Raw genomic sequence first — 12,399 nt, 5'->3', positions numbered from 1 at the left:
AATTACAGTGGTGTATACACAAGTTGGAGAGGAGATAAGGACTTGTCGGTAATATATAAAGCAGTCAGACGATGTGGAGTTGAACTCTTTATTTGAAATATCACAGTCAAATTAATAAATCAAATAAAGTATACCGTTGCACAAAAAAACCCCATCCTCCCCACCCCAGGGTCCTTTCATCTGTTCCCTGTAGACATATAGGGATGCCTTTAACATCAACATTTGGTCACCTGCTCTCTCTCTCTCTCTCTCTCTCTCTCTCTCTCTCTCTCTCTCTCTCTCTCTCTCTCTCTCTCTCTCTCTCTCTCTCTCTCTCTCTTTACGCATGACACTGTTGCTCCAAGATACTCCACGATACTTCAATAACACAGAATGGAGACTGATTGCTTTGTAAACGCTCCTTACTTTTTTGAAACAAAGTGTGTCGGCAGCAAACTCTTGCTTTGATATGTTTCATTGTTTTGAGCTATTCTAAAAGCAAACCCTCTTGCGATATAACTTTTTAAAGTTTTATTTACCATTATTCAGGCCCAATATCAACATTGGAAAGTGTTCATTGAGAGTTTTAATTCCAATGTATTTTTTCCACTCACGAAAGATATCCCCTACCAAATTTAGCAATGGTTGATGATATCCATACTGCTACTGTCATTTCCCCCCGATTTTTTCGTCATATAACTTATTTATTCATCTTGCGGTCATTGACTCAGAGTAGCATACGAGGTGTCAAATCTTCATACTGAGGGGTAGTCAATGATAAAAGAAGGCGTAATGAGCTTGCTAGAAGCAGCGATTTACAATATATCGAGCCCTTTTTAGCTCACGTGTGTAAACACGTGGGCTATTGTCATAGCGATGTCTGTCTGTCTGTCCGTGTGTGTGTGTGTGTGTTAGTGTGTGTGTGTGTGTGTGTCTGTCTGTCTGTTTACACGATAACTCAAAAACGCCTGAACGGATTCGAGTCAGATTTGGTACACAGGTATCATATGCTACTTGCAAGAACTGATTAGATTTTGGTTAATGTGGCTTGCATATTAATGAAGTTATGCAATATCGTTTTTTTCCGTACAATGGTTTCCCTATGGAGACGGTAATGACAGTGTAGACATTTATCAAGAAATACTGCACAAAATTTCATGAAACTTTTCACAGATGACAATCTCAGAACATTATGATGATACTGTGAGTGTCATGTCAATTATCTTCTCATTTGCATATTTAATGAACTTTTGTTATTAGTGAGATAACTCTGAAATTCCTGCACCAAACTTGATGATACTTGCAACAAATATTGATCTGATATATATCTAATTATACTTAGAAGCATTGGGCAGTGTCAAGTTAATAAATAGGTCATTTGCATATTTTATGAAGTTTTGTAATTAGTCATATAACTTCGATATAACTTCACCAAATGTGATGAAATCTGATCCGATTGATATCTAACTGTAGAGTATTTAGTAGTGTGAAATTAATCAAGGGTTCATTTGCATATTTAATGAACTTTGTAATTAGGTATATAACTCTGAAATTACGGCACCAAAGTCTTTGAAATTGGGTACAGATATTGTTTTGATAAATATCTAATTGTACTGAGAAGCATTTGGCAGTGTCAAGTTAACAAATAGGTCATTTGCATATTTTATGAAGTTTTGTAATTAGTGATATAGGCCTAACTCCGAATAACTGCACCAAATGTTATGAAATCTGCTGCAGATACTGATTCGACAGATACCTAATTGTGGTGAAGAGCATTTACTTGTGTGAAGTTAATTAAGGGTTTATTTGCATATTTAATGAACTTTGTAATTAGTGATACTACTCCAAAATTACAGCGTCAAATTTGATGAAACTTGCTACAGATGTTGATCCGATAAATATCCAATTGTACTGAAAAGCATTGAACAGTGTCAAGTTAATAATTAGCTCATTTGATAAGTAGTCATATAACTCCGAAATAACTGCATCAAATCAGATGAAAACTGCTGCGTATACTGATCTGACAGATATCTAACTGTGTTGTAAAGCATTTAGTAGTGTAAAGTTAATTAAGGGTTCATTTGCATATTTAATAAACTTTGTAATTAGGTATATACCGGTAACTCTGAAATTACGGCACCAAATTTTGTGAAACGTGCTACAGATATTGATTTGATAAATATTTAATTGTGCTATGAATCATTGAACAGTGTCAAGTTTATATAGGGTTTATTTGCATATTTAATGAACTTTGTAATTAGTGACATTACTCTAAAAACACTGCATTAGATATAACGTGCTACAAATGTTGATCTGATGGATTTCTAATTGTCCCATGAAGCATTGAGCAGTGTCAAGTTAATTAACAGCTCATTTGCATATTAAATAAAGTTTTGTAATTAGTGATTAAAATCTGAGAGTACTGTGCGATATTGAAAAAAAAACCTGCTTCATTAGTGATAACATATATCTTATTGTTCTGTGAAGCGTACTACTATTAATGAACCAGTTGTAAAACACGTGAGCATATTCAGTTCATATCTGGTTATTTAGTTAAATTATCAACAAAGCGTTGTTTGGCACCATATGTTGATAAGTAATAAGCTGATGTCAGGAAGAAGGGTAATTGTCTAGGCGTTTTACTTGTAATTTCTACAAAAATGATGACCTTACTATCCTGTTTAATATTTTTGTTAAGTCGTGAATTCTTATCTTAAATTTTCTTGTAAAAATTGATTATCACCTTAAGGAGTTTTCTACTACGATAGTCAACGACGACTTTAAGGAATGCTTTAATACATTGCAAAGTTGAAATACCAATGATAATCTTAACTTATATGATAAGCGAATCATTTGGAAACTTATTATAATATTGTTATTTTGGTGGAAAATAACAAGTTATGCGTCACGCCAAAACAAGCTTTCTAGATAAAGTATATAGCTTATGTGTATTTCAAATTAATATATTATAGCCACATCTTGGTTCTGAAGACTTGCCGACATTAAAAACGTATGGCAATTCTGAGCAATTTTAAAACTATGCTCTATGAATGTGAACATGAGGCATACTTACCATAATTTGACTTTACTGCCGAAACTCCATCCGATGCTAAAAAGGTCCTTAGTGATATTCTTACTTGAAATGATCTGAACGTCCTCAAAAATCATTTTTTACACTTCAATCCGACTGTAATATCTGGACGAACGAGCGTCAATTATAATTGTAAAGTAGCGCAAGGAACGACACAAATTCCTTCTTGTGAGTGTTGCTTAACAGGCTCACATCGTCATTTTTAGAATCCAATTTGCTAATGAAGCTTTGAAAATTGGCTTGAATTATGTTCACCAGCATATACATTGATGTAGACTGAAGAGGTACAAAATTGCACTTTATTACATGATTTCCATCCCGATACGCTATTGGTATGATATTTTAAAATCCTTTATCATCCGACTGTAGCCCATTGTCAGACTGTACCCTATTCGATGATACTTAGTGACGTATACATGACATGTATCCTTTCATCACAGTTTGACTAATCTTCTTTGACATACCAGCATAACTAAGTCGACTAACATGCACCAAAAGAGGGTCACAAAAGAGCGATCGGCTTTTGATGTGACGCAAAAGAGAACGGGAAGTAACTGAATTAATACTCATAAGTTATATGATGTTCTTAAAGTTACGTTCAAGTAAAAAAATGCATGAAAAACCTGTATTATCGTCTCTTAGTGAATGATATTCTCTGATGCTATTTGGAGATGAGTGTTGCAAATTTAAGATAAAACTTACATATCATTATGCAAATTAATATATACTGTTTAAAAAAATTACTGGCAAGAACACAGCATTCTGAACAAGGCGACTCCTTTTATCTCCTGCTTAAGGACTTAACACTTTAACATCCTTGGCATTGATTGCATACTTAATTAATGGTGATATGTCAAAATGATCAATCGATTTTATTTTAGGCAATCCCTTAACTTCTCTGCTACTGATGACACTCGTACTCAAGCTTTGCCGCCGGCCATATAGTCGTAGCTTGGTAATATCCGAAGCTTGCATAAACTATAACATGTGCACACTTGCCTTTGCAGTGTGCTTACATTGCACAGATTTCAAGTATGGACGAATCTCTTGGTACTACAAAGCTATATACTTAGTTTAAGGTGACCAAAAGTATGTAGTATTGTGAGAATAAAGGAAATCTAGTGGCTGCTTTTGAGTAACTTAGTCTTTGGGCACTCAGTAGATTTTTCGTGGCTTAGGTTGAATACTATCCTTGTTAACACTACAGTCCAAATATCAACCTCGTTCTCGCGATAGAGGGCAATTATGGTCATGTCTTCTCAGATGATTGGATACAATTCGCAGTCTCGTAAGGTATCCCTAAAAAGTCTTTAGAAGACAATTAGAAGAAAATCAGCTCACTGGTTTGAAAAATCTGATGAATGCAATACGTCATAAAGCATTGGTACGGTGGCTCATAGATATAAGAGCCAACGAATGCAACCTTTATCTCAATATTGTGAAAAACACAAAAGAAGAATCAGATCTATGATGTTCAGCACATGTTATTTTTAATTGGAAGATAAATGTACGCACATTGGAAAATATAAATTTCTGTTTTTCATGTCAGTCCAAACTCCTTTAAAAATGTTCCATTGTTTTGCAAAACTTGTTTGAATCTACTCATTTACCAGCCTCTATAACTAAAGATATAAGCGTCTACTGGCTTTTTCGTCTCTAATATCCTACGAAGAGGAAGAAAGAAAAATACAATAATTTTAATAATATTACTGAAGAAAGAGATTCAGATATTGACAGACGATGTTAGGCTAGATAAAAACGTCGAACTCAACACACCTGCTTCTTAACGAACTAATTTCTACTCATCCCCATGTTTTGACAATGATTATGTAATTTCGACACGGTGTTTTTTTGTATGGGACTAGCAATTGCTTGCTTTGGACTACAAGCACATCTGCTTACAGCATGATTTGTTGGTTGGTTCAATTTAACATTGTCGTTTGTTATGTCGATACTCTCCAGACAGCTGGTTGTGTGGTTATGGAGTTTTAGGTGTAGAAATATATGGTCACGTTGTCTCTGTTCATAGAGTCATCTACACTGTATACGCATAGCATTTGGTCCTCGCTATCGTGTATAGCCATTTAAATATATGTCGTAAATACATAGCACTGTAAGAAATACATAACATATTAAACGCCAATAACAAGTAATGTGGATTTACAAAAGGACTAAGTAATATATTGATATCTGAAAGCCATGTATGGAGAACAGCTTATGGTAAATCTCGTGCACCGAACAAACCACCGTAAAACCTAATGGGTTTTTGTTTTATAAATCTCCTAGGTACTCGCGTGACTGTAACTCTTTATTAAAGTAGAACGCATCTCTGGAACAGACATTCGGATTCTCAAACTTTTACAACACTCTTTTAATATACTACATGTGGGTGTTAATTTTAAAGCTCTTGGTAAAAGAATACTTTTAACCGGCTTAGTTTTTTTGTAATTCGAAATTTTTTATTTTTCTCCATAGAGTTAACACAGAGATGGTGGCCACTTTGAATTTCAACTATCGGTAAATCTTTGGTCATTTGTTTCTCTAGTACCAAAATTTGCACGGTGACCCCCTATTTTTGTTATTGATTTTATTGGAGAAATATTGAAAGATTCCTTGATGAAAGTTCGAGCAAAAAGATTAAGTCTTTCACTTTCGAGGTACATACTACCTTAATTTAGAACGTCGACTTTGTTTTGTCATTTGTAGGTGCAATTACTCAGAAATGTGTATTGTTTCAATATCCTTTATACGCAAGCACAGAGTAATATAACATCAAAATAGGAACCAAATATGTAAATCTCGTACCCTTCAGATGACAGTTGCTTGTCGAGGAAAACTATTGTATTTTGGCGAACAGGAAAACTGGTGCTTGAAAGCTACAGTTGACAAGTGTACTGGACAACCTTTGATGGAACTATATTGTCAATACTGATGATGAAAGCTGTTGCAGATCTACAACCGGTGCATCAGAAATGGGTACCTAAGATATTAGATCAACGGAGAGCCCACGCTGTTCTGATTGCTGGTCGTAGCAGATCTTGGACTGAGACTTTAAATGGCCCGGGAGTCATTTGCTTAGACGCTGCCGGACAAGGTTGATGACAGTTGGCCCTTTGATGGCTGGTTCGAGCAGCTCTTCAGGCTTGCCTCGTTTGCTTGGACACTGACGTACATAATATGCCGTAAGTCAAAGATGCTGGCATCGTCTAAGAATTTGCAAACTTGCTAAGTTCTGTTTCACCCATATCAACGATGCTGGCCATGTTGTAAACAACGTGGTACAGCACACAGCAGCGTAAGGCAAGAGACTGCTGGGCGTAAGCAAGGCAGAGTTGATGACATGTGCATCTGGAAGGACTTTAAACATTTGATAAATCGTACAGTAAGGTATTATTGTCGATATTGTGCACAATTATAAGGAATTATCATTTTACCAAACAATCCCCTTCTTTTTTAAATGCTTAATCCTTAATTCTTAAAAAAAAACACATATTGTTATTTTTGCTGTGGGGCAACAATGCTTGGTTATCGGATACATCATCATTTATAATTAGGGGGTAAGACGTCAAAAAATTCACTGTTATTGACAAAGCTATAATAATATAATTCTATATAATGGGTACGAATTCAACCGATTCTAGTAGAACAAAACCCAGAAACAATCATCTCGCCGGTACTTCACATTTATGACAAAGACGTTTCATTGACAAGACATCATTCATCTCCACAAACGAAAATCTCGAAGGACTAGAGCAAAAATTGCAGTTTACTATTCCCTCTTATGATTTCTTGAGATACATGGAGTGAAACATTTGCCGTTTAATGGTTTGAAACATTATCCGGCTAGTAATTACAATGAAGAGTGGATTTTTGGTGATCATTTCAAAGTCATTACCAAAATCGTCAAATTTGGTACATGATTTGCAAACATGTAATTTCAACACACCCTGTATTCCTCAAGGTTCATGAGTTATAACCTTTGCCATAGTATCTCATCGTTGTAATTGTAAGTGTTTCAGACTTAGATTCTACTATACCAAGGAAAATCATTTGATTTCCACTACGCACCTTCAGAAATACAACTAAAATTGTCACTTTGCCATTTTAAACATTTGAATGATAATAAATGGATATAAATTAATGATTAGTAGCTATCACTTTATTACAAAAGGCGACAAATTAGATGTCTACAGATTTTCATAGATTTAAAACATGTGTTGATTATTTTATATGACGTAATAAGTGAATATTTCCTTCATTATCTGTCTTAATAAATGAATTGCAGGTACTTAAAAGCCAGTTCTCCAGAATGACATGGCAAGGTGAGTACTCACCCTTCGTCGTTGATTTTTCTTGGTCTTCCTTAGCCGCATTTTCAGCAGCATTGACTTTTTCAATCAAATTTTCAAATGTATTCTTCTCGTTCTTCATCCACCTGTTGATAAGTTTCTTGTTCCTCTGCCCGACAGGAAGACTATCCAGAGCCCGAACTAAACTTCCCTTCATACCTAACAGCTCCCATAGCTCTTCAGCGATGACCTCGTTGATGTCAGAAGCAATAATTTCTAAAATAAGGAAATGTTACAGACATATATCTACATTGATATCACGAATAACGATTTCAAAAAAAATTAATGTCTCCTTATACTTACTCTTGTCAAATACATTTCATGCCAAGTATTGCCGCCAGGAGGTGTCCGGTTTCAAACCGCTTCAGCCCGTGGAAATCATGGGGAACCCGATTAATTGACATGCATTTATGCATGGATTAGCCATGACGTGTTCATTTTCTATGCATATATGCAGAGCGTAAGCTGTCACTCAAGACAGTGATTGTTTACTTTGGTGACAAAAGAAGTCAAGTATCAGTGTCAATCCTTGAGTGAAACAAAAAATCCAAATCTTTCGTATGTAAAAATGTGAAAGAGGCTCCCCACCTAACTATCCAAAATGTTTTTTGTGTCGAGTTTGTGTTTGATTCGTTTCGAAAATGTTTTCCTACATTCTTATCCGATTGTTTGTGTTAATGAAATGTTATTTTCGCTTCGGATATTTGTAGGGAAGTTTTGATTAGTGTGTATGGTAATGTTTTGTTTATGTGAGGAAAGCTTATGGCGAGACGCAGCCAGGCCTATGGTGTTGCAATTTTGATAGAGTGGCCCTTTGACGCTTGCGTTTCGAAACCCGAGTGTGGTTTCTCATCAGTTGCAGTGTAGATTCTTTCCTTAGTTTGTGTTTGTGAAAATTTATTTTAATGCATTTTAGTGGTCTTGCTCTTCGAGTAGCGAGGCAAGTATATTAATGTTTGGGTCTCGTTGTGAGTCCGTTTGGTGATTCGGTTTGTTTTTTTCTATGTTTTATTTACACTAGTGTATCTTTTAGATTTTTTGCCGCGGTTTGTGAACTTTTAGGCAATAAGTACCACTGCTGGGTACGGATTTTTATGTTTTTCGGATCAAGATACTTAAAAGTATCATGGTTGATGTTTTTTGTCGTACATTTTAGTAAACAGTCGTGTACTTTGTTTACTGTTTGTTTTGTGTCGTCACTGTCTAGTTGAGTATAATGCCGAGTGTTGCGAAATTGCTTTTCGCATTCGTGTACGTAATCTTTTGTGTTGACAATGACGATACCCCGACCCTTGTCGAAGGGTTTTTATGGTAATTTGTCTATTGTTTGCAAGCTGGTTTATCGCGATTCTTTGGGCACGCGACATTTCTTGTTTCCTTGTTTGAAAGGATATCTCTAGAAGTGCAAGTTCAGCAGCTTCAGATAGCTTTCAAGTTCTGTGTTTTTTGTTGTTCGGGGAGTCCAGCTTGATATTTCCTTGAATGGGTGTTGTTTCGATTGTCTGTGTCTCATGATGTAGCGCAGTCTCACTTTTCGATCATATTTGTTGAAATCCTGAAGCAGTTTTATTCTGCTTGGTTTTGTTGGTGTCGGAATGAATATTTGCCTTTGCCTAGTGCTATTATTTCGGTGTTTGTTAGTTTGAGCGATGGAAGGTTCTTGATGTCTTGTTGTCGGCTTTTCTTTGGAAGATGGCTGATTTATTTCCACGGCCATTTTGTCTGTTACTGTGTTTTATCATTTTGTTTTTGTTTTTTAATGTTGTATTTCTCTTTTGTTGTGTTTACGATTTTTGTTAATTCTTATACAGCATAAACGTTGAACTCGACAATTCGCTGTCACAGAGAATAATGGAATAAGAACTGCAATTTTACCGTCGTTCGGTCGACTGAAGTAGCAGTTGGTGTTTATACAAAGAGTACAAAAGAGCGTCATGGATCTGGAGCCCGCTTTTGTTCATCAGCTAATCCCAATTAACGAAGTTCTCCTCCCACTAATCCAGGGAAAACGTACTTGATAGTCATACGTCATCAGCTAACGCCTCATTATGCTGATTTTATGCCATATATTTGAATACATAACGAGCCTACGAAACCGGATAATTCCTGGCGGCATGTTTTCTCATGTATACGTCACCATTTTTTCTAATTCAAAGTATTGAATATAATGGTACTGATATAGCAGAGTTTGAACATAGTCTAGTTAATGTTTTGCATAAATGAAACTTGATAAGAATTATTGTATACTTATGGGGTATTTTAACATTGATGTTGCCAAGTTAGATAAAAGTGCCAAAAATTTTGTTTCTAAATTACAGTGCTTTCATCTCGAACAGTTAATTTCAACTCCAACTCGGGTGACAAGTATATCGAGCTCAATAATCGATCACATTTATACTAACATCAATTCTTGTCGAATCTTTGCTGGCACTATCATTTCAGATATCTCTGATCATTTTCCGGTGTTTTCTATTTTCGAAGATTTTAATATTAATACCCCTGTGGTAAGATCTGTACGTGTACGAGATTTTAGATGTTATAACAAGGACAGCTTTGTGTCTGACTTAAAAATGTAAACTGGGATGATATTTTGAATAACAATAGTGATGTTGAAACTGCATTTGGTATCTTTAATGATTTATTTACTCATGTTTGTGATCGTCATGCCCCTTTGAAGAACAAATTGGTGAAGTCTATGAGTAATAAGAAACCTTGGATCACAAGGTCTATAAAGAAGTCCATTCACACTAAGCACAAACTGTACAAGAAAGTTATTCTTAGTCAGCACAAACCATGCACAGTTTCACATTACAATGCCTACAGAAATATCCTCACCAGTGTTCTACGAAAAGCAAAGCAGAATTATTATGCAATTTATTCACTGTAAATCAGGGCAACAAAATGTGGAATGTTGTGAATGATCTGCTGGGTAAGAAACGTAGTCCTGATAAACTGCCAGATGACTTGAAGGTATTTGCTAATGGTAATGTAAAACACGTAACAGACCCAGCTGATGTGGTTCAGAATTTTAATGATTTTTTCGTTAGCATTGGTGAAGATTTAGCGCGCAATATTCCACAAACCTCAAAAAATTTTCATGATTATCTTGGCAAACCCCTCAAGCATTCTTTCTTTCTTAAACCCGTCATAGCTGCTGATATTTATAAGATTTTAGCTACACTGGACAGTAAGAAAGCTTGTGGGTGGGATAATTTACCTCCGCGGCTGCTTATTGACGCAGCCAGTATTATTTCTCAACCTTTGGCCCATATTGTCAACGTTTCTTTTCAACTGGTGTATTCCCCAGTCATTTAAAGATTGCAAAAGTTACACCCATTTTTAAGAAAGGAGATAGCGATTTTGTTGGAAATTATAGACCTGTATCAATCTTGCCCATTTTTAGCAAAGTAATTGAAAAGATTATCAATGGGCAAATTATATCGTATCTTGATAAATTTAATATTTTGTACAATCATCAATATGGGTTCAGAAAGAAACACAGTACTAAGCTTACAATGATAAATTTAGTTAATTATCTTTTGCAAGAAATTGATAAAGGAAATTCGACTTTAGGGGTGTTTATTGACTTTAGCAAAGCATTTGATACCATAAATCATTCTATTTTGTTGTCGAAACTTGAACATTATGGTTTTAGGGGGCTCTGCCAGCAGTGGATAAAAAGCTACCTTATGGACCGTTCCCAATTTGTTTATTCAAATGGCCAGTCATCGGAGAGGTCGTTATCCGTCATGGTGTCCCTCAGGGGTCGGTTTTAGGACCCACTCTTTTCTTAATATACATAAATTATCTTCCAAATTCATCCACGTTTTTGATTTTCGTTTGTTTGCAGATGACTCAAACCTGTTTCACACTTATTCAGCTGCTGAATGCATAGATCTCAAAAATGTTTCACATCATTTAGACGATGTTCAGTTATGGTGTCACGCAAACAAAGTAACTATAAATAGGGGAAAGACCAATTTTAGTGTATTTAGAGGACGTCAGACGAAATTAAATGTGTGTGGCTCTGTCTCAATCAGTGGTGAGCACATTGTGGAGGCTGACGTAGTTTCATTTGTTGGTATTTTGATAAATAAACATCTTTCTTGGTCTGACCATATTGATAAAGTAAATAAGATCATTAGGAAGAAATGTGGTATTTTGTTTAGGCTGAGGACACATCCTGCCACTACACATTCGGTTGTTATTTTATAATGCTTTTATACTTCCTCACATAAGTTATGGTATCGAGATTTGGGGTAATACCTACCCAACGCACTTGCACTGTATTTTAACAGCTCAGAAGATGATTGTTCGAACAATACTTTTTAAAAACAGACGGACTACTCAGCACCATTATTTATCCAGATCAACATTCTAGACATTTTCAAGCTTCACAAATTGTCCCTTGGCACTTTTATTCATAGTCTTATTCATCAAAAGTCACCACACTCTATAGCAGACTATTTCAGTGATTATAAGCATGAACATAATACTAGAATGAGCCTTCAGACGCACCTTCGACCATATCATGCTAAGTCAAATTCAGGTCAATTTGCCATTTCTTTTTCAGGTGCAAATGTATGGAATAATATTCCAGTTCATATTAGACAAATTGTCTCACTGTACAAATTTAGGCAATATTTCAAACGCCATCTTTTGTATGGACTTTGATTGGTTCTGTGACAGCTTTGTAGCTTTTGTTTGATAGGCACTTTACATGTTTTCCATAAGTTTTTGTTTTGGTTGTTGTTTGTAAATTATTTTTTATTTCTTAAATGTATTCATTCTGTGAGCCCTCGTTAAGTATTTTTTACACCTCAATTTTCACATGTCGGGGTTCAGGCTCGACTAGCTACCAGCTATATCCTGTTTCCCCTTTGCCCAGATCATTTTTGACTTTCCAAACTCGTTGCTGACTTTCATATTGTATGTAACTTTTCTGGGTAATAATTAATTCATTCATTCATTTATTCATAA

The 12,399-nt window shown here is 35.5% G+C and overlaps 1 protein-coding gene across 1 annotated transcript in view; it reads right to left on the bottom strand.

Moving 5' to 3' along the window:
* Positions 1-12,399, bottom strand: part of LOC139130281 (uncharacterized) — a 331,155-nt gene that overhangs the window by 205,566 nt on the left and 113,190 nt on the right. Inside the window, exon 5 of the mRNA XM_070696034.1 lies at positions 7,405-7,635. Coding sequence (XP_070552135.1) covers positions 7,405-7,635 — 231 coding nt within the window. The remainder of the gene's footprint in view (positions 1-7,404; positions 7,636-12,399) is intronic.

Source organism: Ptychodera flava, chromosome 3 (assembly GCF_041260155.1).
Source record: "Ptychodera flava strain L36383 chromosome 3, AS_Pfla_20210202, whole genome shotgun sequence".
Classification (NCBI taxonomy): domain Eukaryota; kingdom Metazoa; phylum Hemichordata; class Enteropneusta; family Ptychoderidae; genus Ptychodera; species Ptychodera flava.
Note: the sequence above shows the minus strand (reverse complement) of the source record. Positions and strands in the feature narration are given on the sequence as shown.